Source organism: Mirounga leonina, unplaced genomic scaffold (assembly GCF_011800145.1).
Source record: "Mirounga leonina isolate KUSES-001 unplaced genomic scaffold, KU_Mleo_1.0 Mir_174, whole genome shotgun sequence".
NCBI lineage: Eukaryota > Metazoa > Chordata > Mammalia > Carnivora > Phocidae > Mirounga > Mirounga leonina.
In genome coordinates, this window is record NW_023270451.1 from 47,181,641 (window position 1) to 47,206,823 (window position 25,183).

General features: G+C 41.4%; 1 protein-coding gene across 1 annotated transcript in view; it reads right to left on the reverse strand.

The window, feature by feature from the left end:
* Positions 1–25,183, reverse strand: part of LOC118020952 (retinitis pigmentosa 9 protein-like) — a 33,789-nt gene that overhangs the window by 5,797 nt on the left and 2,809 nt on the right. Inside the window, exons 2-7 of the mRNA XM_035020889.1 lie at positions 23,578–23,608; positions 22,311–22,440; positions 17,019–17,110; positions 13,637–13,698; positions 12,552–12,918; positions 8,072–8,156 (exon numbers count right to left, since the gene is read on the reverse strand). Of these exons, the coding sequence (XP_034876780.1) occupies positions 12,723–12,918; positions 13,637–13,698; positions 17,019–17,110; positions 22,311–22,440; positions 23,578–23,608 (511 nt within the window). The 3' untranslated portion in view covers positions 8,072–8,156; positions 12,552–12,722. The remainder of the gene's footprint in view (positions 1–8,071; positions 8,157–12,551; positions 12,919–13,636; positions 13,699–17,018; positions 17,111–22,310; positions 22,441–23,577; positions 23,609–25,183) is intronic.

Below are 25,183 nucleotides of genomic sequence, written 5' to 3' on the forward strand. Positions count from 1 at the left end.
CATTTCCCTGATGACATATGATGTGGAGCATGTTTTCATATGTTTATTTGGCAAGGTTTGTCTGTGTATTTTCTTTGATGAGGTGCCTGTTAAGGTCTACAGTCTCTTTTTAAATCGGGTTATTAATGTCTTAAGGGTTCTTTGTATATTTTGGATAACAGTCCTTTATCAGGTATGTATTTATAAATATTTTCTCCCAATCTGTGACTTTTCATTTAGTTGACAGTATCTTTTGCAGAGTTTAAAAAAAATTTTTTTTAAGATTTTTTTTTTTTATTTGAGAGAGAGAGAATGAGAGAGCGAGCACATGAGAGGGGGGAGGGTCAGAGGGAGAAGCAGACTCCCTGCCAAGCAGGGAGCCCGATGCAGGACTCGATCCAGGACTCCAGGATCATGACCTGAGCCGAAGGCAGTCGCTTAACCAACTGAGCCACCCAGGCGCCCTGCAGAGTTTTAAATTTTAATGAAGGTCAGCTTATCAGTTCTTTCTTGCATGAATCATATATGTCACTGGTATTTTGTCTAAGAAGTCTTCACCATACCCAAGGACATCCAGGTTTTTCTCTTGTGTTCTCTTCTAGGTCTTAACAGTTTCTGTATTTTACATGGAGGTCTGTGGTCCATTTTGAGTTTATTTTTGTGAAGGGTGTTTGTTGCAAGAGCTGTGTCTAGGATCACTTTTTGCACGTGTATGTCCAGTTCCAGGACGATTTGTTGAAAAAACTATCTTTGTTCCATTGTATTGTCTTTGCTCCTTTGTCAAACATTGGTTGATTATATTTATATGGGTCTGTGTGTAGGCTCTCTTTTCTATCCTACATTGATCTATTTGTAATTTCTTAAGTGTTTGGTAGACTTCACCAGTGAGCCTTTCTGGACCTGGCACTTTCTGTTCTGGAAGGTTATCAGTTAATTGATTCATTTTCTTTAATACATAAAGATCTATTCAGATGTCCATTTCTACTTGTATGAGTCTGGCCAACTTTATCTTTCAAGGAAATGGTCCATTTTTTTAGGTTTTGGAAGTTGTGATAATAGAGTTCATAGTATTCTTTCCATCTTTTTACTGTCCATAGGATCTGTAGTGATGTACCCTCTTTCATTTCTGATATTAGTAATTTGTGTCTTCCTTTTTTTTTTTTTTTTTACTCAGTAAACTGGCTGGAGGCTTATCAACTTCATTGATCTTTTCAATGAACTAGCTTTTTGGGTTTTTTTTTTCTATTGATTTTCTGTTGTCAATTTCATTAATTCTGCTTTAATTTTTATTTTCTTATTCTTCAGATTTAATTACCATTTCATTTTCTAGTTTCCTAAATTAGAGGCTGTATGATTGATTTTCATAACTTTTTAATTTTGTAAATTTCCCTCTAAGCACTGCTTCAATTTTGAGAAGTACTATTTTATTTAATTCAAAATCTTTTTAAATTTCTCCTGAGAATTCTTCATTGATTCAGTGTTATTTAGTAGTGTATTTAATCTCAAAGTATTTGGGGATTTTACAGCTATCTTTGTTTTCTAAACTCAGTTGTAGGCTAAGAGCAGACACTATATGATTAATATACTTTTTAATTTGTAGAAATGTTTTCTGGCCCATGGTATGGACTGTCTTGGTGCATGTTCCATATGGGTATTCTGTCTGATGAAGCAGTCTGTGGATGTCAGTTATTTACAGTTGGTTAAAGGTGCTGTTTAGTTCAACCACTCTTACTGATTTTTTTTACCCACTGCATCTGTCCTATTCTGATAGAGGAGTGTAAAGTCTCCCAATAGGAATAGTGGGTCATTCTGTTTCTCCTTGCAGTACTATCACTTTTTGCCTCACATAGTTTCACCCTCTGTTAAGGGCATACACTTTAGGGGCTGTTATGCTTCACTGAAGAATTGGTGTTTCATGTAATGCCACTCTTTATCCCTGATCACTTTCCTAGCTCTGAAGTCTGCTCTGTCTGAAATACAGCTTGTCCACTGTTTTTGATTAGTATTAGCACAGAACATCTTTCTCCATGCATTTACTTTTCATCCCTGTCTTATATTGAAAGTGAATTTTTTTGCAGACAACACAGGTTTTGCCTTTTAGTATATCTTGTAACGTTTCCTTGATTGCCAGGCATTCTGTACTGGATAAAAGGAACTGCTCTAAATAGGCCGTTAGTGACTTGTTAAGTTGTGGAGGTGGGACAGGGATCATAGTCATATGGTTCTTGAAGGACTGTGATTTTAGGTCTCAGTCTTTTAGTGAGATTGTGCCTCTGGACTATGAACTATTCATGTACTTCATCTTCCTCCCATTGGATAGGGAAGGGTGGTTAGGGTGGGTCTGATATAAGTATTTGCCTACCTCCTTATCAATTAGCCTCTGTTTAACTAGCTTGTCCTGAGGTCCAGTGTTGGTAGGAATAGAGTACTCCTTGTGTATGTCACAGTGGTTTCTCTTCCCTACTCTTCCTTTGGGATTTCTTTCCTAGATTTCCTGTAAGAAACTGGTTGAGCTACTATAGATAAAACTCAAAACAAAGTTGGGGGGGGGAGGGTTCCTTATGAATGGGTCCCCTTGAAGTTTTTAACTCTCAGATTTATTCATCCTGAGCCTGCAATTTGTCAATAACAGTTCAGGTTTCCCTACCCTACTACTAGTTCCCATGGAATTTTTATCTCTTGGGTTTCTGCTCCTGTAAGTTGTGCTTGTCTACATTCAGATATCTCTCCAACATTAGGGATAGCACTTTGCCCTGTAACCTACTGCTATGAAGTATCTGGGAAAAATTCTTGATTTTTCAGTTGAGCTTTTTACTTTGTTCAGAGTAAGTGACTTCCAAACTTCTTCCATATTCTTCTTACATACAATTAGAAACTCTACCAGCTTTAAACATTAATTAGACATGCAGTACACATAGCTGTACAATTGAAATAGAGGGCCAATTCATGCTTTTATAAATAGGCTGATTTTGGGGAGGGGGGGTTTGTTTTTTAATTTTTTTAGATTTCTTAATTCATTTATTTGAGAAAGAGAGAGAGAGAGCACAAGCAGGGGGAGCAGCAGGCAGAGGGAGAAGCAGGCTCCCTACGGAGCAAGGAGCCTGATGTGGGGCTCGAACCCAGGACCCTGGCATCATGACCTGAGCCCAAGGCAGATGCTTAACCGACTGAGCCACCCAGGCACCCCTAAATCGGCTGATTTTGAATCAATATTAAATTCTCTGCCTCAGTACCCTCCTTCGTATAACAAGATGAATTAGTTTTCTTTTGCCTTTGGCCAACATTTCCCCATAAACCCCACCACCCAGCCCCTGATATACCACTATTCTACTGTTTCTGAGTTCATCTTTTGTAGATTTTACATAGAAGTGGGATGATATGGTATTTGTCTTTCTCTGTCCAGCTTCTCTTAGGACTATGCCCTCAAGGTCCATCTACTGTCACAAATGGCAAGATTTCCACTTAAAAAACAAAAGGTTTTGGTAGCAGTGGAAGAAATAGGGAAGGAGAATGTCCCAGAAAAGTGAAGAGAAGTTAGCCTGTGAAGGAACCCACATATGGCTAGAGCATATAGGCTTAGTGGGAGAGTGAGATGATAGGGTGACAAATCAGAATAATGAGGGCTTTTATGGCATCCTAAGGAATGTGGTCATTGTTCCTCATTTCCTGACTGGCAGTGACAATACTTAAAATACTGTTTCTCAAGTGAGGGGTCACATTTGAGTCAGAAAGATAATTCTGGGAGTGCCTGGCTGGCTCAGGTGGGAGAGCATCCAAGTTGATCTTAGGGTTGCGAGTTCGAGCCCCATACTGGGTGTGGAAATTACGTCCAACAAAAGGAGGGAGGGAGGAAGGAAGGAATGAAGAAAGGAAGGAAGGAAGGAAGGAAAATTCTGTAACTAGTATGGATTACAGACCTGTGAATGTCAGGGAGATGGGTCAAGGAAGTTACTAGTAGTAGTTACTGAGGTAAAAACGTGGAGATGACTTTAAAGTCCTGTGCATGGTAGCACAAGAGGGAAGGTATTACAAAGAGTAGCCACAGATTTTGCTGATTAGTGAGGGACAAAATAAGAACTCTAACACCTATGTTTTTGCAGTGGGTAGTTGAATAGGGACCTGGGATGGATGCTAGTGGCAGGGAGCTACATTAAGGTATTTTGGTCCATTGTATGATACAGTACAATATGTATGGTAGGAAGTTATCTGACTCATGAACTTCATTCTGTTGGCTTCTAACCTTTGCAGACAGTGTTGAAGTCCAAGCTGAGACTTGTCTGCTTCCTTTCTATAAAGAAAGAAACCCATATATTTTTATGTATAAATACATTAGGCCAGGCCCAAGAGGCATTATGATGCAGTCTTAAACAGTGAAATTGAGTTCATAAGATCAACCTCAATATTGAGTAAACTGCCTGATGAACATTGATCTGAATATAATTATTGCTTTTATATGCAAGGTAGAAGTTTTAACTTCATTTGTCAGTTGTATAAATCTGTCTTGCAAAATCAAATGCCTTTCCCCATGTGAATATGTATGACAGTAATGTTTCTGGCATTATTGGCACCATTGTCCTGTTTACCCCTAAAGAGAAGAAAATGGGAGATGTGTGTGTGTGTGTGTGTGTGTGTGTGTGTGAATGAATAGTGCTGAATGAACAGGTTTAGAAAGGCCTGTACGTACAAAGAATTTTGCTCTATCAGAGCTGACACAATTATTCTTTCCTCAGCCACAACAATCCTGAATTATGCTTGGTGGGTGCTAGGTCTCTCTGAAAAAGTCACTACTAAGTAGGGGTGATTGATAATATGCTGACTATCTGATGGCCTGGCAACCAACCCATCAGACAGATGCTTGCTCTTGTGGTGAAGGAGGATTCTGGAGGTCCCACCGTTCAGATCCTGAGGATATCCAGGGAGAAGTGGGGGCCAGTAGCTACCAACTGGCATGCAAGAAACTGCATATTTTACCAATCGGTGTGGCCACGTGACTGCGTACCGGCTGAATGTTGTGACTGGCTGCGGGAGACCGAGTGGCTAACTACTGTGTTCTCTTCCTAGGTTTCAGAAATGGAAGTCTGTATTTTCCATATTCAGTGGTACTCAGTGAGTCTCCTGGCTTCCTCATCCCTCAGTCCCCGTTGCCCACTGCGCTTAACCGAAGACCTGTGTTCTGTAACACAGCACAGTTCCGTCAGTGTAGTGGCTATGGAAAGAAAACGAAGACGAAAGAGACTCAGACTGAACCTCATCAGGCTGAAAACAGGACTCAGAAACAAGACACCCACTCAGAAGGTGGTATGGTGACCAGTATCCCGACTTCTAATACTGACACAGAAACTGACAACATTCCTGAACCAACAGATGGGTTTTTTTCATCTGTAGCCCAGAAGCAGCAGCTACATGGTGAGAGCCCTTCTCCTAACACTGTGTATAGAACATCACCTCAAGTAAACTATGCATCTGGGAAAGGGGAAATGAGGCTAGAACAGAGCAGAGGATCCCCTGTAACACAGTTCTGGGAGACTTTGAAGGAAACTGTCCGTTTGTATGACCTAGCTTATGGTAAAGCCATGCCAGACATCATGGTGCAGCATGGTGGGATGTCACAGAGTTCTCGTGAGAGTACAAGTGTGCTTAGTAACCGTCACGAGGGTGCAGATGGCATTACGAGTAACGATGAAGAAAGCACTATCTGGTCGGAGCCGTGTCATGATGTAAGATGTGATGAGGTGGTAAAGTTGGGCTCCATCATGGACATGAACTTGGATAAAGAAAAAGGCTATGCAGCTGTTCCCCAATTCCTGTCCTCTCCAGATGAAGCGAAAGACAAAGATGAAGTCCAGGATACCCTGAACTCCAATCTGTGCCAGTCTTCTGGAGATGGCAATAAGCTCCAGCAGGAAAGGCCAGTCTGTTCCAGCAATAAAGCCGTTGAGGACCTGAGCCTAGAGTCCAAATCCCGGAGTCCCATTAGCTTTGGGGAAAGCATGCCAGACAATGGTAGTGGGGGCCGTGGCTTCCCTGTGAAAGTGGACGAAGGTGAAGTGGTAGAGAGCAACAGCTACCCTGAGAATTATGTCCTTCCCCCTACCTCCCTGGCCCAGTTCAGCCAGGTCACTGAAGGCATTCAATGTGATATGAGCCATTGGCAGGATGCAGAGCACGGGAAATCCCCTGAGTCCTTACCAGAAAGCAGAAAGCCAACAGAAGAAGAGGCAGTCAGGTGTGGGGAACTGGATGAGGTGGTAGAGAGGGACAGCTATTCAAAGTATGTTCCTCGCCCTGCCTGGTTGGCCCAGATGAACAGCAGGGGGGTGGATGAAGGGATTCAGTGTGATAGGAGCTGGTGGCAGGATACAGAGCTGGAGAAATCCCCTGAGCAAATGCCTTGCAAAGATGAAGAATCATCACCAGACTGCAAAACTAAGGGGTCATGGAAGACCATCACAAATGGGAAGTTGAAAACAGATGAAGAAGAAATGACCGTGAATGATGAGATTGAGGAGGAGGATCATGAGAACTTCAAAAAGTGTGCAAAGATTAAAAAAACTGTGAAAGGCAGGAAGCAGAAATCCCTGAGCAACTTCTCAAGTGGGAACACAGTCTACTTATTGAAGAAAAATGCTGCCTTGAACACTGTACTTCCCAAGGATTCAGAAGACTGTGAGTTGGAAGAGGAAGCTGAAGATGAAATGTATGAGACAGAATGCCTCTTTGAAGAAGTTAGTCCACTGGGCCCTGTGACATCTTCCAAAGGAAGGATTTATCGTGAGGCTGGCAGGATCATCAGGCTGCCACCTGAGTGCTCTCTGCCTCCCCAACTTATTGTGTGGCCCACCAGAAATAAGTACAGGTTAAAGCTTGAAGAATACGAGAGCATCCCCATGGTATGCGAAGTGACAGGACAGAATGGCAGGTTCCGAGGGGAGGGACTGGAGTCCAAGAGAGCCTCTCACAAGGCGTGGGAATGTAAGTGACTAACTGGCTTGTCCTGTGTGGTTGTCTGTGGTGGTTCCATACTGGATCCTGGATGCAAAGGCCATCATAGATCAATAGTATTTCTCCATTTTGAAAGTATGTTTTTCAACAACTGTAGGTGCCCATGTTTGTAGGATTGGCAGAGATCCCAGGTTTGAGGTCCTGCATTCCTGGAAACTGTAATATAATTTGAAACAAAGAGCTGTAGGAGATGATGGAGAGCTGGGTGGTGGTAAAGGACAGGGGGGCTGAGAGAGAAAAGAATCATGGACACAGATCTAGATGGAGTTCCTGAGAACACACAGTCCATGTGGAGGCGGTGAATTTTGATACAAATTTGGGGGCTGTGGTTTGGAGTGAGAATGGAGAGTAGCATGGGCTCAAATGGGCAGCCAGGGCAGGTCAAGTGTGTTCCAGGGATTGAGCCTGAGAACAGCCAGCCAGAGGGGAGACCTGTGATGAGTTGGGAAAGTGGGTCTGAGCAGAAGAGGCTAAAATATTGGAAATCTTCCTTTTTAGATTTTTGTCCTGTAGGCAATAAGGAGGTGCCAAAAGAAAACTGAATAGAGAAAGGCAGGAAGAAATGTGTACTAGGCATCTTCAGCTAGCAGTACAGTGTAGGAAGAATTTGAAGCCTGTCTGTATGGATGAAATCCCTGTATAAAGTCAGTTTAATTGAACATTGGATATAAAGTGATGAGGGTCCTAACTCACATGGGAGTAAAAGATACGCATCTCAGAGAATCCATTAACAAAATTGACTCCTTAAGAAAAAAAAGGCTGGGGTTTGAACTTGAATACCTAGAGAAAATGATAACATCCATGGAAAAGTAAACTTGGGAAGGGAAATTGTTTTTGCTTTACTGTGTGGTTGTCAGTGGGAGGACTGGACTAACAGGTCATGTACACCTGGTTGAAGCTTGAGTTTGGACCACCCTATGTTTAGGGAGGGGGCTCAAATGAGTTGGATGGACCCAGAGTACAGCCCAGGGGAAGATTAGACCTGGGGTGCAAAAATGAAATGAAGCGGGTAAGTGATAATGGGATGCATAACGACCCCCGTAATTAAGTTCCAGTCTTAGTTTCTAAACCAAAACACTGTCCATCTTACCTTTAGTCTTCTCAAAGTCTCATTTGCCTCTGCTGTCATTTCCCATCAGTGTGTAGGAATCAGTTTTTTCCACCCTATCACAGCCCTGTGAAGAAGATAACTTTAATTTACTCTTGGTTACACAGTTAAGATGATAATTTTCAGGCCGAATTGTCTCACTGTGTCCATTATTTTTATTTTTATTTTTTTCTGCCAAGGACTGTAGAATGATACAGAATAGTATCTTGAACAAGAGATTTTTTTCATGAAGGGTGTGTTCTTGCTTTGTTTTTCCCTTTGGTTTTTAAGTAACTTGGGTTATTTAACGTATGAATCACTTCTTCCGTCAGGTAACTGTGAGAGATGGAAAACCAAGGTACCTTACAAAGTTTCAAACAGATTCAGGGCAGATGCTGTAAAGTTTAGGAAATAGACAGCAGGTACAGAGGTTGGTATCTACCCTGTGTCCAATTTGGGTGTCTCAGCTTTTAGGGCTTTGTTTGGGGTTTCCTACTCTGTGTGTGTTCTGCCCTCCAGAACTAACACTGCTTGTGGGCAGTGAAAAATGGCAGCATTCTGACTGCGTTATAGACCTGTAGATCTATAGATCCCCGCTTACAAGTAGATTGGAGCCAAAGCCTTTCAGTCCTTTGGAATGTCATTTTTATGCTGATTTTCCACATTTAATTCCCAGGGCTGTTAATGGTAGTCTGTTGTGGGTTATATGGGATTTTGTGACTTATCCTGGTGGCTTATCAAAGTGTCCCAGTTTAGGGGTGCCTGGGTGGCTCAGTCGTTAAGCGTCTGCCTTCGGCTCAGGTCATGATCTCAGGGTCCTGGGATCGAGCCCCACATCGGGCTCCCTGCTAGGCGGGAAGCCTGCTTCTCCCTCTCCCCCTGCTTGTGTTCCCGCTCTTGCTGTGTCTCTGTCAAATAAATAAAATATTTAAAAAAAAAAAAAAGTGTCCCAGTTTAGAGCTGGGAGAGCTGGGTACTGGAAGTTCAGGGTCTCCCTTAAGGGGCTTAGTAGCATGACAGGCTTCTCTTCACACTGAGTCTTGGGGTTGAGTATCCCTGCCACACCTACAACCCCCTAGGCCTGGGGTGTCAGGGAGCAAGTGGCTTTTGGCCCTTTCAAGGCCATTCCTGCCCTATAGTGGTCATAAGAAAAGACAGATAATCATGCTCAGACAAAATGTTAAGACCTTTAACTTTATCCTAAAGATGAAAGCTAAAGATATTAGTCATGATTCTCTGTATATCTTCAGTTTGTTATACAGCTAATTTAAGGAACTCTTTTATTCTGTTGTTATTTCACAGGAAACAAATTGCTGTGTTCCAGCTACACAGAAGAGCTAAATAGTACATCGTCATGGTGGCTTAGAACACAGGATCATCCCTTGATTTGAACTAAGAAAGCGATTATACCAACAAAAAGAAAATGTGACATTGTAAAGCCTTTGGAATTAAAAGAACTAAAACAGCAAATAAATTGAATTGCATAAGTGTGTGATTCTCAAGCATTTTCTTCCCCTCTCAAAATGGTCACATCACTGGTAACACCACCAAAAGAATTGGGTCATTCATGAATACTTCTGCCAGATGTATTACTGTCTTGTAATCTCCAGGGGACCTTTAGATATGGGGAAAAGGATGGTGAATTGAGGACAGAATAAAGAGATGAAGGATTCTCCATAAACAGGAACTACCCTGATGATAGAGATGGTACCTTATTTATTTTTTTATAAATGGAAATGAGGCTTATAGTAGCTCCACTGATTGGTATGTCCATTTGTGGGTTGTAGTATATTTTACTTACTTCCAGTGTACACTCATAGAAACAAGGGAGACAAGAGCTCCTTATACTCAGAACCTACAACCTATATGGTTAATTTGTGGAACCAGTGTTTTCCCAATAAATGGTACAGGTTAAGTCTGTGACCAGGTGCCAAAATGTTTATATGTGGATGAAGGCTGTTTAAGGCTATTTGTAAGAACAGGGCAGATGTGGAAAGGCTAGGGTTGCTTCCTGGAAGGGCTTTCTGGGTGATCGTATGAACAATATTTTGATAGCTATGAATGGGTTCACTCAGTGTTGCTTCTGAGTTGCCCAGTGATGAGTTACCTATATTTGTTTACTCTATTTTTATATTTTTTAACTGTATTTTTAACTTCCTGTGGTAATAAAGTTAACTCTCCAGATGGGTTAAGGAGATGGTACAAAGTGATGGCACTGTACGTTTTCGGATGAGATGCAAAAAGTTAAGCAAAAGGTAATAGGGTTTCTAAAGCTGGTTTTATGATAAGGTTTGTGACTTATCTCCCTCCTAACCCCTACCTAAAAGATCGGGTAGATAATCTAGGAAAACATCTGTGATGCCTATCCCCATCCATGGCTGGAGTATGGGACTCTCCTGTGTGTTTTAGTAACACCTGCATTTTCACTTTCGTAGCCCATGACATGACATGACGTAACAGGAGACTTACAACGTTTTCACCCTTGAGACCATGTATTCCTTAGGGCTATAGTAGCTCCATGGAATAGTTAGTATAGAGCCTAGCACATCATATGCACTCAAATATTTGTGAATGAATGGCTTGGTGTCAATTCAGATGAACAGTTTTGGCCTTGTCACTATTCCCACCATCATTCCAAGCCTAGAACATAATTGAAGTGGGAAGGCTGAGGTAGGAATGCATTAGCTGGAGTAACTGAACAATAAGGAAGACTTGAATCCATATAATCCAACTTCCTTGCTTATCTGGGAACCAGGAAGGCATTCCACTACTCTAACTCCCCACTAACAAGTCTGATTCATTCAAATTCCAACAATCTGATTCATTTACCTATAAATCCCCATGAGAAGATTAAAGAGTGTGGCTTTTCATTATTGTGTTAGTATGAGTTGAATCTGATCGCTTTTTTTACACCTGTGAAATGAGTTTCAAGTGTTGTGGGTGAACTAACTCAAGGCACTTAAATGGACCATAACTGGGGCTTTCTGGCTACCGGGAAGATGTTGGACCCTAGAAGGTGGGGAAGATGGTAATGCCGGTATATGGAAGAGCAAGCACAAAAAGAGGACTGGTCCAATGAACACTGTGCCTGCTTTGTAATCCTTCCCAAAGTCTTACTTTTATTCTAGAGGATAGATAAGAAGTCAAGCATAAGTTTGGAAATAAGTCCAAGATGAAGGGTACATCCCAACAACACCTTCCCTTTCATTTTGCCAAGCAGTTATTGTACCCCCTGGCACACTGAGTTCTTCAGGGTCAGACTCTGACATGAAGATTTGTGTGCAGGAAATTTAGTGGGGAGTGCTACAGGGAATAAAATCTCTGAAGGGGCAAAGAAAGCATGATTAAGCATAGGGAAGAGGTATGGATGTGATGCAGTAACAACAAAGACCTTAGCCAAAATCCCACCAGGAGCTCCTGAGCTGCAATGATCCTGAAGAATTGTCTCAACTGGGGTAAGAGGCCACGCCTTACACCCCTGCACCCTTTGAAAAGGTCAACTGTGTATTATAATCTAATCATGGGAGTAAAATCCATTATAGTAACAGTTCTACAGATTCGGACAAAAGTCTTAGAGGCTATTTTATAACTCTGCCTACCACAACCACAGTGACAGGTTGATAAGATACCTTGGTAGAAGGAGGTCTGGTGACTTCTCTTCCTTTCCTAAATAGGACTGGAGAGTACTCAGTCTGAAAGGAGAGATTTTAGGATAAAGAACTTTGATCAGCTTTATAGGCTCAGCGGTCTGGGAGTTGGAGCAGAGGAGGAAGAGGTTAGTTTGAGGTTCTTCTGGGTAAACTGGGCAAAAGGACTACAGGTCAAGTGATATGACAGACTGAAATAAAGGACCACGGAACCTAGGCCAGACAGTAGACAGAGAAACCTGGAGTGAGAGAGAAGAGACAAGAATTAACTTGCAAGGGTTGCAGTGGATGGCAGGATTTTTCTTTCTTTTTTTTAAAGATTTTATTTATTTGAGAGAGAGTAAGTGAGAGAGCATGAGCAGGGGAGAGGGAGAGGGAGAAGGAGGCTCCCCACTAAGCAGGGAGCCTGATGAGGGACTTGATCCCAGAACCCTGAGATCATGAACTGAGCCGAAGGCAGACACTTAACCGACTGAGCCACCCAGGCACTCCACAAGATGTCAATTAAAGCAGAAAGTGGAGGAAGGCTTCAGGAAGAGGTTTAACATTTAGAGCAGTGGTTCTCCAAGACTGGCCCCCAGACCAACAGTGTCAGCATCATTTGGACAGTTGTCACAACTGCAAATTCTCCAGTCCACTCCAGACCTAGTAAATTGAATTCTAAAATTCTAGGAGTTAAGACACAGCAATCTGTTTTAACAACCACCCCAGGTGATTTTGTTGCTCCGTAAGTTTGAGAATCATCTGTATTATTCTTGCATATTGTCATTGAACAAAGCTTTCCTGCCTGAAATCAGCCGCTGTCCAGAGCTAGTGCCTGGGAAAGTACAACTCACCCTCCTGGGATCACATCTTTGCTGGAAGGCAGGTGAGAATTCACACACGTGACACCAAATACCCTGCTCTCTAGGCGGCTCTCTCCTAGTCCTCCCCGATTCCACATCCTCTGGTCTTTGGCCACAGTGTCTGATTTGGGAGAAGAGAATGTTGAACAAGTCAAGTTGTTGTCAGTCCGAGTCTGAACTCTCATTCGACTTGGAAGACTTATACTTCCGTTTCTTCTTCTTCTTTTCTTTCTTCCTTTTCTTATGCTTTTCTTTCTTCTTCTTTTTCTTGTGTTTCTCTTTACATTCCGAGGAACTGGAGCTGCTCCCATTCTCATTGGATGTAGAATCCTCCAGTAACTGTTTCAACTGCTGTATCCTAAACATAGAAGATTAACCAAAGAACCGTATTTAACTCGAAAAAAAGGTAGATAAAAATGATATAAAAGCAGCAGTGAGCGTAAAAAACATCATAAACACCTTACTACAGACAGTACTTATTTTTATTTCTGCATGTTTTCCCCATTCTTGTCCACACCCATGCCTTTGACAGGACTGTACCCAGTGTACAAGCCATTCTGTATTCTTTTCACTGTCTGAAGTATTTCTGCTTGTTTCTCCAGTCCTTACTACATAACTTCAAATAGATGCTGCCTCTCCTTCATCACCTCCCCAACCACCCACAACCACTCAAGTTCATACTAGGTAATCTACCTCCTTAACAATTAGAACTCCGTGGAACCAGTTTGAGAAAAACAAAACCTCCTCTTTCTTCATTCTATCTTTATTCATGTCTAAGGATAATTTTTAAGAATAGCTCAGATCCATAAAGACACTGGAGAAAATAAACTAAGTTACACTTGCCAACATCAACTATCAGTGGTGTGAGCAGGAAGGACCAAGCCCACTGCTAACCCAAGTGGAATGAGGCTGGCCTGCCACCCACTGGACTTTCCTGTGAGGACTCCTGCCTTCCAAACAGTTCACAATTGAAGTACCATAGTTACCAAACCACTCATCTATACTGGAATGGGTGTTTCCAACTTTATATAATTTCAGACTTTAAAAGGGTATCGTTATCACCAGGACCATCTCACCTTACATCCTTTTCATGTCTTTTATTCTCTCGTATGATGTCATACATGGGATCTTCATGTGCCTTGAGAATGAGAAAAGGTTAAGGTTGTGTTAGGCTCCACGGACTATCAGTTAAATAAAAATTAAATCCATATTTCACTGAAACCAGTTTTTTTTTCCTATTTGGTATAATTTCATATTTAACATGTTCTAATCCTTCCTAAGGGTTACCATCACTGCAAACCCATTGAGGCTGTAACAAAGGATTTTTTTTTTTTTTTTAAGATTTTATTTATTTATTTGACAGAGAGAGACACAGCGAGAGAGGGAACACAAGCAGGGGGAGTGGGAAAGGGAGAAGCAGGCTTCCCGCCGAGCAGGGAGCCCAATGCGGGACTCGATCCCAGGACCCTGGGATCATGGCCTGAGCCGAAGGCAGTCGCTTAACAACTGAGCCACCCAGGTGCCCCAAAGGATTTTCTAATTAGAAAAATATAGATTATAATTTAAATATCCTTTGTAAGAAAAAAACCATGGCAGAATCATGAAATACTATTCAAGGTAGAAATATTGAGGTAATTTTCTTTGTTCTATTTTGGAAGGATGACCAAGAGACAGTATTAAGAAAAACAAGTGGGGGTGCGCCTGGGTGGCTCAGTGGTTAAGTGTCTGCCTTTGGCTCAGGTCATGATCCCAGGGCCCTGGGATTGAGCCCCACATCGGGCTCCCTGCTCAGCAGGAAACCTGCTTCTCCCTCTCCCGCTCCCCCGCTTGTGTTCCCTCTCTCGCTGTGTCTCTCTCTGTTAAATAAATGAATTTTAAAAACCTTAAAAAAAAAAAGAAAAACAAGTGGGGTACCTGGGGGCGCTCAGCTGGTTAAGTGTCCACCTCTAGATCTCAGCTCAGGTCTTGATCTCAAGGTTTTGAGTTCAAGCCCCGGAAAACAAACAAAAACCTACTGGGAGGGGCGCCTGGGTGGCTCAGTTGGTTAAGCAACTGCCTTCGGCTCAGGTCATGATCCCGGAGTCCTGGGATCGAGTCCCACATCGGGCTCCCGGCTCGGCGGGGAGCCTGCTTCTCCCTCTGACCCTCTCCCCTCTCATGCTGTTTCTCTGTCTCTCTTTCTCTCAAATAAATAAATGAAATCTTAAAAAAAAACAAAAAAAAACAAAACAAGAAAAACCTACTGGGACACTTGGGTGGCTCAGTCAGTTGGGTGTCCAACTCTTGGTTTCCACTAAGGTCATGATCTCATGGGTTATGAGACTGAGCCCCACATTGAGCTCCGCACTCAGCAGGGAGTCTGCTTGAAGATTCTCTCCCTGTCCCTCCCCCAACTTGTGTGCACATGCACACTGTACACTCTCTTTCTCTCTCTCTCTTGAAAATAAATAAATCTTTAAAAAAGCCCTATTACCTCCCTACCCGGGGATAATTACTATTAACATTTGATCTCTTTCTTTCAATCATTATTAGTAATTTATGAAAAACTATAATCCTCCTATACACAACTCTATTGTTTTTCACTTATGTCTTTGTGAACATTTTTCCATGACATTAGGTCTTTTTTTTTTTTTTTAAGATTTTATTTATTTGAGAGAGAGCAAGAGAGAGCATGAGCGGGGTGAAGGGCGGAGGGAGTAGCAGACTCCCCACTGAGCAGGGAGCCCGATGCGGGACTTGATCCCAGGACTCCAGGATCATGACCTGAGCCCAAGGCAGATGCTTAACCAACTGAGCCACCCAGGCGCCTGACATAATGTCTTCTAACACATAATTCCTGGGGTGCCTGGCTGGCTCAGTCAGTACAGCATGAGACTCCTGATCTCAGGGTTGTGAGTTCAAGCCCCTTGTTGGGTGTAGAGATTACTTAAAAATAAAATCTCAAAAAATATAAATAATAATTTCTAATGACTAAATAATTTGCATGCTACAGAAATTTATGTTGATATGTTGGACTATTGAGTTTCCCATTTTTCTTTAGTTTCCATTGTTTCTGGATATAAGAGTTATCCTTACATATACATATCCTTATTCATAAATAGTTGTATATATATTGATGTTCTCTTATATCCTTAAATTCCTTAAGTGGGATTTCTGAGCCAAAAAAAAATGAATTATCTTCAAACTTTTTGAGATTTATCACCAAACTATATTTTATATAATATCTGTAAAAACTGACATTCCACCTAGAAGTGGAATGAGTGATCAAAAATATTAATTCAGATTATTAAAATAAAGCCGCAATGTTTTAAATGTCTTTTTTAAAAAAGATTTTATTTATTTATTTGAGAGAGAGGGAGCATGAGCAGGGGGAGAGGCAGAAGAAGAGGGAGAAGCAGACTTCCCGCTGAGCAGGGAGCTGGGTGTGGGGCTCAATCCCAGGACCCTGAGATCATGACCTGGGCCGAAGGCATACGCTTAATGGACTGAAACACCCAGGCGCCCCACAATGTTTTAAATGTCTTAAAACCTTTAGTGAATGTTGGCCCCAGTTTGATATATGCTGATAACCTCAGTACATCTAGACAGTGGCATATTTCACTTGGCAGAAGTTACTGAGTGATAAATTAACACCTTTAGGAGAAGACTCTATTAAAATAGAGTGAGGGAATGATAAATCTATTTTACTATCGACTGAAGACCACATATAATTTATATACATATCTCTAGCTTATAATTTAAAGACAGTCTTTATTTTTTTTTAATCTTTTTTTTTTTTTAAAGATTTATTTATTTATTTGAGAGAGCGAGAATGAGAGAGAGTACATGAGAGGGGGGAGGGTCAGAGGGAGAAGCAGACTCCCTGCCGAGCAGGGAGCCCGATGCAGGACTCGATCCCGGGACTCCAGGATCATGACCTGAGCCAAAGGCAGTTGCCCAACCAACTGAGCCACCCAGGCGCCCTAAAGACAGTCTTTAAAGACTGGGAAACTGGGGTGCCTAGGTGGCACTCCGCGGGAAGCCTGCTTCTCCCTCTCCCACTCCCCCCTGCTTGTGTTCCCTCTCTTGCTGTGTCTATGTCAAATAAATAAATAAAATCTTTTTAAAATAAATAAATAAAAAAATAAAGACTGGGAAACTAAAACCCTAATTTTAGTTATGAAACATGATTTTTTATATAAGTTAAAATAAGTGATTGAATAAATAACAAACTCTGCTTTAGAAAAAGAATCATTATTCCCAACGTATAAACAAAGAACACTTTAATAAAAAGTTAGTTTTTTGTTAACTGTCACACAAATGTAATTTAAGAAGAGATGTAGTCAACACCAGATACTCTGGCCAAAAACCTTCTGGGAATGTATTTTATGTGAACTTCCAGTTCACTGATTACTGCCTGTTTCATTAATATTCACTATTTCTGAAAAATGTAAATTGGCAAGGTGGGGTTCTACTTACTACTCTGAACTGTTCTAACTTTTGGTTGCCTTTGATAAAAAAAGGACATTCTTTGTCGCCTGTTCGGTGACCATACCGTTTACAACGCCAACCTAAAAACAAAGAAAAAAGGAAATATCTCTGTAAGATAACAATTTCATTTAATGAAGATCAAGAATCCGTAGATCATACTAAAGTTTTTCTTCATTAAACTCCAATTCTAAAAGCAAATGCAATGAGTGGATAAACCATGTAAGATCCTAGAAAATAAAGGGAAACTAACTGCTTCCCCAAGCAATAGGTATTAAGCAATCCAATGTAAAAGTACTATAAAGAGTGAAATTGTTTTTAGGCTGTAGCTTATTGTATTTTTCAAAGAGGAGGTCTCTTCTATTCATCAAGACACTGTGATTCTCATTTACAATTTTAGACACTAGAGCAAATAGCTTCTTTCTTTGATTGAGTCAACTACTGCAAAAAATCCCTCACCTTTAATTAAAACAAATCACAAATTATCTTAAAATGTTAATTCTATTAGCACTCTAAAATAGCCTCACCTGCTCAGTAGGGAAACTGTCCTTTGTAAAAAGGTTTATTATTAGCAGCAGACGGCCCTGATGAGGAACTGGGAGGAGACATAACAGGAAAATGCATACACAGATTCCAGGGCAAAAGAGGGAAACATGCACCTTCGTGAAATTTCAGTGACCCACAGACTTGGCATCAGGTGCTGACGTGGGAAAAATGAAGTGATGAACAAAGCAGGAATGGGTGAGACCCTAGTCACTTCTCTCACCTGCTTTCGTCCTCTCAGAACCATTTGGATTTGAGGGAAATCAGGAAGTCAAATGAGTGGTGAGCTAAGTGAGACCCTGTGCTTGCACATTAAGGAACTCCAACCAAGAAAGTCAGGAAGCAGGAAGAGTGGGTAAGATCAGCCAGGATTGCCCCATGCTGGCAGCTACTCAAAGTATGAAGTGAAAGAGAAGGGATGCTTTCCTTTTTAATTTTGAGGGTTGGATGCAGGAAACCACTGAAAAAGAATGAAGTTTGGAGATTCTTTATTGACTGCCTCTGAGCTGTCCCTGTCTTGAACTCCCCAAACATTTAAAGTTCAGGAAAGAAGGATTATACTCCTTCAAACCAAAGTTCTTTGTGTTCAAAATTCTGTTACTGTTAAAGGAAAAGTGATTCTTGCTATTCAAAGTATGGTCATGGGCAAGCAAAATCAGCAACACATGGGAGATTGTTAGAAATGCATAGTGTTAGACCCATTGCAGAAATACTGAAACATATTTTAAAAGATTATTTTAAACAAAATTTTAAAAGATTAATTGGTGATTTATAAACATATTAAAGTTTGGAACCACTGTTCTAGATAACACTACAATCAATAAAATCAATGAAAGGATGTACATGTGTCTTTTATCCCATTTGGGATGAGTCAAAATTTTGTGGGGCCTGAGTTTAAATTGTGGGGGTGGGGGGCTCTTTAGGAAAAAAAAAAAAATTTTGCCTTGGCAAATTTCACAAAATCATATGACCATTATCAACACATCATTGTTTCCCCTGCAGGCCTTTGAAAATCATGAGTAAAACTGGCTCTGGTCCCAACCCAGACACTTATTTTCCAAGTCAATGCAAATAACTATAAAATGGTAATTGAAATGGGGGCACTTGGGTGGCACAGTCTGTTAAGCGTCCAACCCCTGGTTTTGGCTCAGGTCATGAACTCATGGGTCATGAGATCAATCCCCAGGTAGGGCTCCAGGCTCAGCAGGTAGTCTGCTTCAAGAGTCTCTCCCTCTGCCTCTTCCCCAACTCAAGCATGCTCACTCCCATTCTCTAAAACAAATAAATGAATATTTTTTTAAAAATGGTAATTGAACTGTAAGTAACCACCTCATAAAACAGAGCAGTGGTCTTCAAACTTAAAAAAAAAAAAAGAAAAGCTGTAGATTTCTGAGTAAAGATGACAGACTACTAAACACATTTATTTGCTTTCATTCCCTTCCTGACATCCCATAAAAATGACAATGAAGAGGATTCTTTTCAAAAGGAATAAGCCAGGAAGCTCTTCAAGAATGGCCAAGTGGGGGCGCCTGGGTGGCTCAGTCGTTAAGCGTCTGCCTTCAGCTCAGGTCATGATCCCAGTATCCTGGGATCCAGCCCCACATCGGGCTCCCGCTCAGCGGGAAGCCTGCTTCTCCCTCTCCCACTCCCCCTGCTTGTGTTCCCTCTCTCGCTGTCAATCTCTCTGTCAAATAAATAAATAAAATCTAAAAAAAAAAAAAAAAAAAAAGAATGGCCAAGTGACAACCTTCATAAAAGCACTGAAAATAGTTGTAAACTTGCCCAAATTAACTTATTTGAAACTCTAGAAATTAACCAAACGTTTGCCACAATCTGAAGAGCATTAATTCAAGAAAAGCTAGTGAAGCTTGGTAAGAACAGCAGGATTACTGGCATTTTAACCAGATCTACTCCCAGCCCTCTCTCCTGATTTCCATAATAATCTTAAAAACCAACAGCCTTGCAACCATGACAGCTATGAAAAGCAACAGTCCTGCAACCTCAATAGGGATAAGACCAGGTTTTGAGCCCCCCAAAAAACCCTAATCTCAGAGGATAGAGCCACACTGACAGGGTGTTGTTTCTGTGTAACCAGTCATATAGTTTACTTTACAAGAAAAGCCCAATCCCTCAGGATATTTGTTGAAAACAATCACCTGCAACTGTTTAACATCACAGTTGCCAATGACTGTGATATCATTGGATAAACAGGAGCCCAGCTAAAAATGTAAAAGATCCGGGGAATGAGATGTCCACAGAGGGCTTTCAAAAATTCTGACATAATCCTGGGAAGCTAGAAGGCTGTGCACATGTGCCCACATTTGTTATATTCTGTTTTTTTGATAGTAGCCATCTTAACTGGTCTGAGGTGGTATTTCACTGTAGATTTGATTTGTATTTCCCTAATGATTACTGACACTGAGAATCATTTCATGGGCTTACTGAATATCTATATATCTTCTTTAGAGAAATGTCTATTCAAGTCCTTTACCAAATTTTAATCAGGTTGTTTGTTTCTTCATTGTTTTTAGGAGTTCTCTATATATTCTAGATAGAATCCCTTATCAGGTATGATTTACAAATATTTTCTCCCATTCTGAAAGCTGCCTTTTTACTCTACTGATTTCTTATTCACAAAATTTTGAAATTTTCATGAAATCAAATTTGTCAATTTTTTTGTTGCCCATACCTTTGGTGTTTGATCCAAGAAATCACTGCCAAATCCAATTCTGTACAGCTTTGCCATATATTTCTTCTAAGAGATTTCATAGCTTTAGGTTAACATTTAAGTCTCTGACCCACTTAGAGTTAAATTTTGTATATGGTATTAGATAAAGGTCCAACTTCATTCTTTTGCATGGGGATATCTGGTTTTTTTTTTTGAAGACTGTCCTTTCCCCATTTAATGGTCTTGGCTCTACCATAACAAGAGATTATAACAACAAAGAAGATGACTCAACATACAGGAAACAGGAGATTCAACATAGGAAAGAAACTAAGGGAAACTGCAGAATGATTGTGTCTCAGTTCAGGGCCCCCCTAAAAAAATATAGACTGGGTCACTTACACAACAGGAATTTATTTTCTCACAGTGCTGGACACTGGAAATCTACGATCTGGGTGCCAACAGCGTTGTTTTCTGATGATTACTCTCCTGGCTGACAGACAGCTGTGTCCTCTCACAGTGTGTCCTCACACAGTGGAGAGAGAGCACGCTCTCGTCTCTTCTTAAAAGGAACTAATCACATCATCAGAGCCACCCTCATTACTTCATCTAATCCTAATCACAGTCCAAAGACCCCATCTCCAAATATCATCTCATTGGATATTAGGGCTTCAACATATGAATTTGTTGAGGGACACAAACATTCAATTCAAAACACTAAGTGAAGGGAGATCCCTGGATGATAAGCATGGGAGCAACCATTTTCAGAGGATGAAATTAATAGAACGCCTCAAGCATTTGAAGGTCTTGGGGCACCTGGGTGGCTCAGTCAGTTAAGCATCTGCCTTCGGCTCGGGTTGTGATCCCGGGGTCCTGGGATCCAGCCCCACATCTGTCTCCTTGCTCAGCAGGGAGGTTGCTTCTCCCTCTCCCTCTGCAGCTCTCCCTGCTTGTGCTCTCTTTCTCTTTCTCTCTCTCTGTTAAATAAATAAAATATTTAATTTAAAAAAAGGCACTTGAAGGTCTTAAGATTCAGCCTTTGAACAATTTGAGGTTGAGTAAGAAATCAGTACGTGGAAACCAAAAACAATAACAACAGAACAAAACACACACACACACAAATACCAAAAACAAGACAACCATTAATCAGGGGAAAGGAGGGAACTCTTCAGGATGCATGAAAGGAAAAGTAATCAGTTTACTATATGACTCAGCTCTGTATATAATCATAATAAAATAAACATTAAAGACTTATCTAACCAAAATTATGAAAAAAACATTTTGGGGAAGATGTGATATAGTAAGGGTACATGTGTGTGGTAGGACCAGGAGAGAGCTAAATTCTCCTCTTCCATTGTACAGTGTCAACAAATAACACCTAAACCTGAAAAATCAATACATGATCTTAGACATATGAAGATAAATATCAAAATAACCAAGTAAAAGAGCTGTAAGTGGAAATGGAGAAAAAAAGACTGGAACTATTTTAATTATGTGTATGAAGAATCTCTGTACAAACAGAAGCAGTATTTGAAGCAGTGCCCTTTCTTCAAATACTATCTTATGCTAGATGAAAAGTGTTGCGGCCGGGGTGGGGTGGGGATGTGCATGCACAGCACACCTGCTCTGGACCCACCCTCTGGACCCACAGCTCCTCCCAGGTTACATGGATGAAACCTTACCACCACTGATGGGGGGCGAATGATGCAAGACCCAAAGGGACCTGCCCTCCAATGCATTCCTTGTCCCTCATGGCATTTCTACAACGGAATATCCTTTTTGTTACTGAAATATTACCGAAGAGTGAACTCCAAAGGCAGCTATGGTCTCTGTGGATGACTCCTGCCTTTGGAGTCAGAAGCCCTGGAGTCAAAGCTCCTCTCTACCTCTTACCTCCGACCACTCACTAACATATGCGGGTCAGCTTCCTTAACTATGAAACAGAGATTGTGCCTTGACTTAACAGGGCTGCGGTGAGAACAAATTAAAAAAAAAGGAAGTAAACGCGCTTTGTAAATCGTGGTATATAACTTGCGTGTATGGAGGAGCGTTACTTGCGACTCTCCCGTGCTCACACTGCATAACTTTGACTTCTTTCCCCAGTGGCATCCAGAGTCCTTTCGTTGGTGCGTGAGCCAGAAATTCCCTGGCATGTTCGTTGCCTGGTACATCTGGTATACAGTCTTCTGGCTTAGTCTCATCTTCCTAAAAAAGGAAACAACGTGTCCACAACATGGCAAAAAAAAGCAGGGGCATTCTCTCCCACCTGCTTCAGGACACAGCCCTGCCTGCCCTTCTCATGGGCTGGACACGCCATGTCCTCCTAAGTTACCCTCTCAAGTACTAGAAAGACAGACAAATTATACCTGACAGAAAAGCCAGAAATAAATGTACCAGAAGAACCGTATCATGAAAATGTCATAGCTACTCTTAGGGAAATATTACTCAGGAATGATTTGTGAGTTCCAAATCCCGATTCTAGATCACAAAAATGAGATTCAGATCACAAACTTTCCTGCTACCTTAAAAGCCTTGTGGAATGAAGCAAAGTACAGATTTAAACAAGATTTCCTGAAATAATAAAAATAACATGTTAAATTAAAAAAGATTACTATCCCTCGGAGACCACTGTCATGTTTTACAATCTTCCACCTGCTGTATTTATGAAGTGTGCTTTCACCACCAAATAACTTCATTACATATTTAAGGTATTATTATTTTTTTTTTTACCGTCTGATTGTTTTCAGTTCCCAGGAATGAAAGGTTTGTAATCTTTTCTTTTCATTGAATGTGAGCAAGCAGAAAGCTGTCCTGGCCTCCACTGAGCCCTTTAAGTCTCCCTCCCACAGAGATACTGGACTCTAGGGCCAGGTGCCGCCGCAGAGTGGGGGTGGGGGGTTGGGGGGCAGGGGTGGTGAGGGGGGTGTCCTGCACCAGGGGCTGGACTAGAGGACCTTCCAGTCTCCTCAGAGACTACTGTTCTCTGAGCTGATGATACTCGGGAAACCAGCACCAAGTCAGAGAAAGGGCACAGCTGTGAAAAGATGCAGCCACAGCAAGAGAGAGAGGGCGGGAGAAGGGGACTGATCGCTGATGAACATGTGGGGCTGCCACCGTTTCTTAGGGAACAGACACACGGCTGATTACATTTCTACAAAGGCACAGGCTGGACACAGAAAGCCCAAAGTGTATGAACTGACTGGCATCTGCAGGGAGAAGCAGGGTTACCATAAAAGAGCGTCCAAAACCTTATGCAACAGGTTTTTATAACAAGTAACTGAGTCTGAGCACTGAGTCAAATATGTCTAAGAGAATGACCAAAGGCACAAACTTCCCACTGACCTTGATAAGCCCAGGAGGAGGTTTTTCATAACTAGAAAGGAAAAGAAAAAACATCATCCATCATGTTAACAGGAACGTAACACATTTTAGTGAGTACTGCAGACCAAAATAAAAAGGATATTTTTAGTAAAACCTCAAAACTACATTATGTCTAAAGCAGTTAATAAAATATGCCCAGCCGTCAGAGATCCCATATAAATAAACTGATGCTACACCACATCCTGTGGAGATCTGGAACTGAAATTCACTGAGGTAATAACTAGGTGTCTGAGCACAGTGATTTTATTGTTGAAGAAGAGAAAGCAAGAAACTGCAAGGGAAATGTGAAGGAAGAAGACCTGTGAGCTAATCACGGTTCCAAAGTGTCACAGTTGTCAGGTTATTTACCTAGCATAACTTCCACTTACTCAACACTGAAGAGGCACATGGTGGGGGAAGGTTGAGAAATCTTTTCTAACCTGGTTGGGGGCAGCACAGGGGGGCAGGAGCAAAGCTGGAGGGAAAGGCCTGTTGCAGGGGAAGGAAGTGGAGGTGATCTGTCCTAGAGGCTTCCTCTCCCGTTTCCCTGCAGCTCCTGGTTCAAATCCTGCCCACCCACCCTGCCTGCAGAGTGAGCCATCTGCTCCTCAGCTCTCTGACAGCCCTCTGTGCCTGTACTGATCTCGCTGGACCTGGGCTCCGGGACCCCTTCACGGTGCCCGGATGACAGGCAGCATTCAGTAAGAATGCTGCCAGAACAAGCAGAGGGATGATGTGTAGGAATGTTCTTTCCCTTTGAACTCTCAGACCCCCCCCAAGGGAACATATACATCATGCCTATGCTCCCAATTCATTTTCACTTCCCATTACTCTGCCGGAACTGCCCCAAAAGGCTTCTGGATTCCAAATCTGGATAATTAGTACCAAATGCTCATGTTCACTTTTCAGTACTGACCCACTTCTAGCTATAACATACACCACATGGGTGTTTATTTGGTTTTTAACTGTGAATGCCTATGGGACCATAAAGGAAAATAAGAATGTAAAAAAGAAACATGATAACCAGACATCCTGGGTCCATTCAACACCCCCACAAAGAACATTTTACTGAGGACATCTGGGCATAGCAGCTGCCTTAAAATTGTGAAAAGACTCCAGAAACTTGGAAATGTGAGAGCTTCAACATTGCTGCACCCAGATGGTGAAGCAAGGGTGAGTAATTAGGTGTTTTACAATGAAAATGTATTACTTTTATCAACAGATAAACATTAATAAATCTTTAAAAAGTGAGTTATATATTGATATGGGACAATCTCCATAACAGTTTAAGTCAAAAAAAAAGAGTGGGGGAGGGAATAGGGAGCAAAACTGTATTTGGTAAGCTTCTATTTGTGTGTATGTGAAGAAGGAGACTATATATGGCCACATACACACCTTTTAGGTACCTCTAAAGGATAGTAAAGAAACTACTTACATGCTTGCCTCTAGGGATAGGAACAAAGGATCATAAATAGGAGAGAGCTTTGTTTTTCATTCTATTCACATCTACATGCATTAGCTTGCAAAATGCTTTTTAATTGCAAAAGAAAAATGAAATCAATGGTAACTACATTACAGCTCTGTCAGT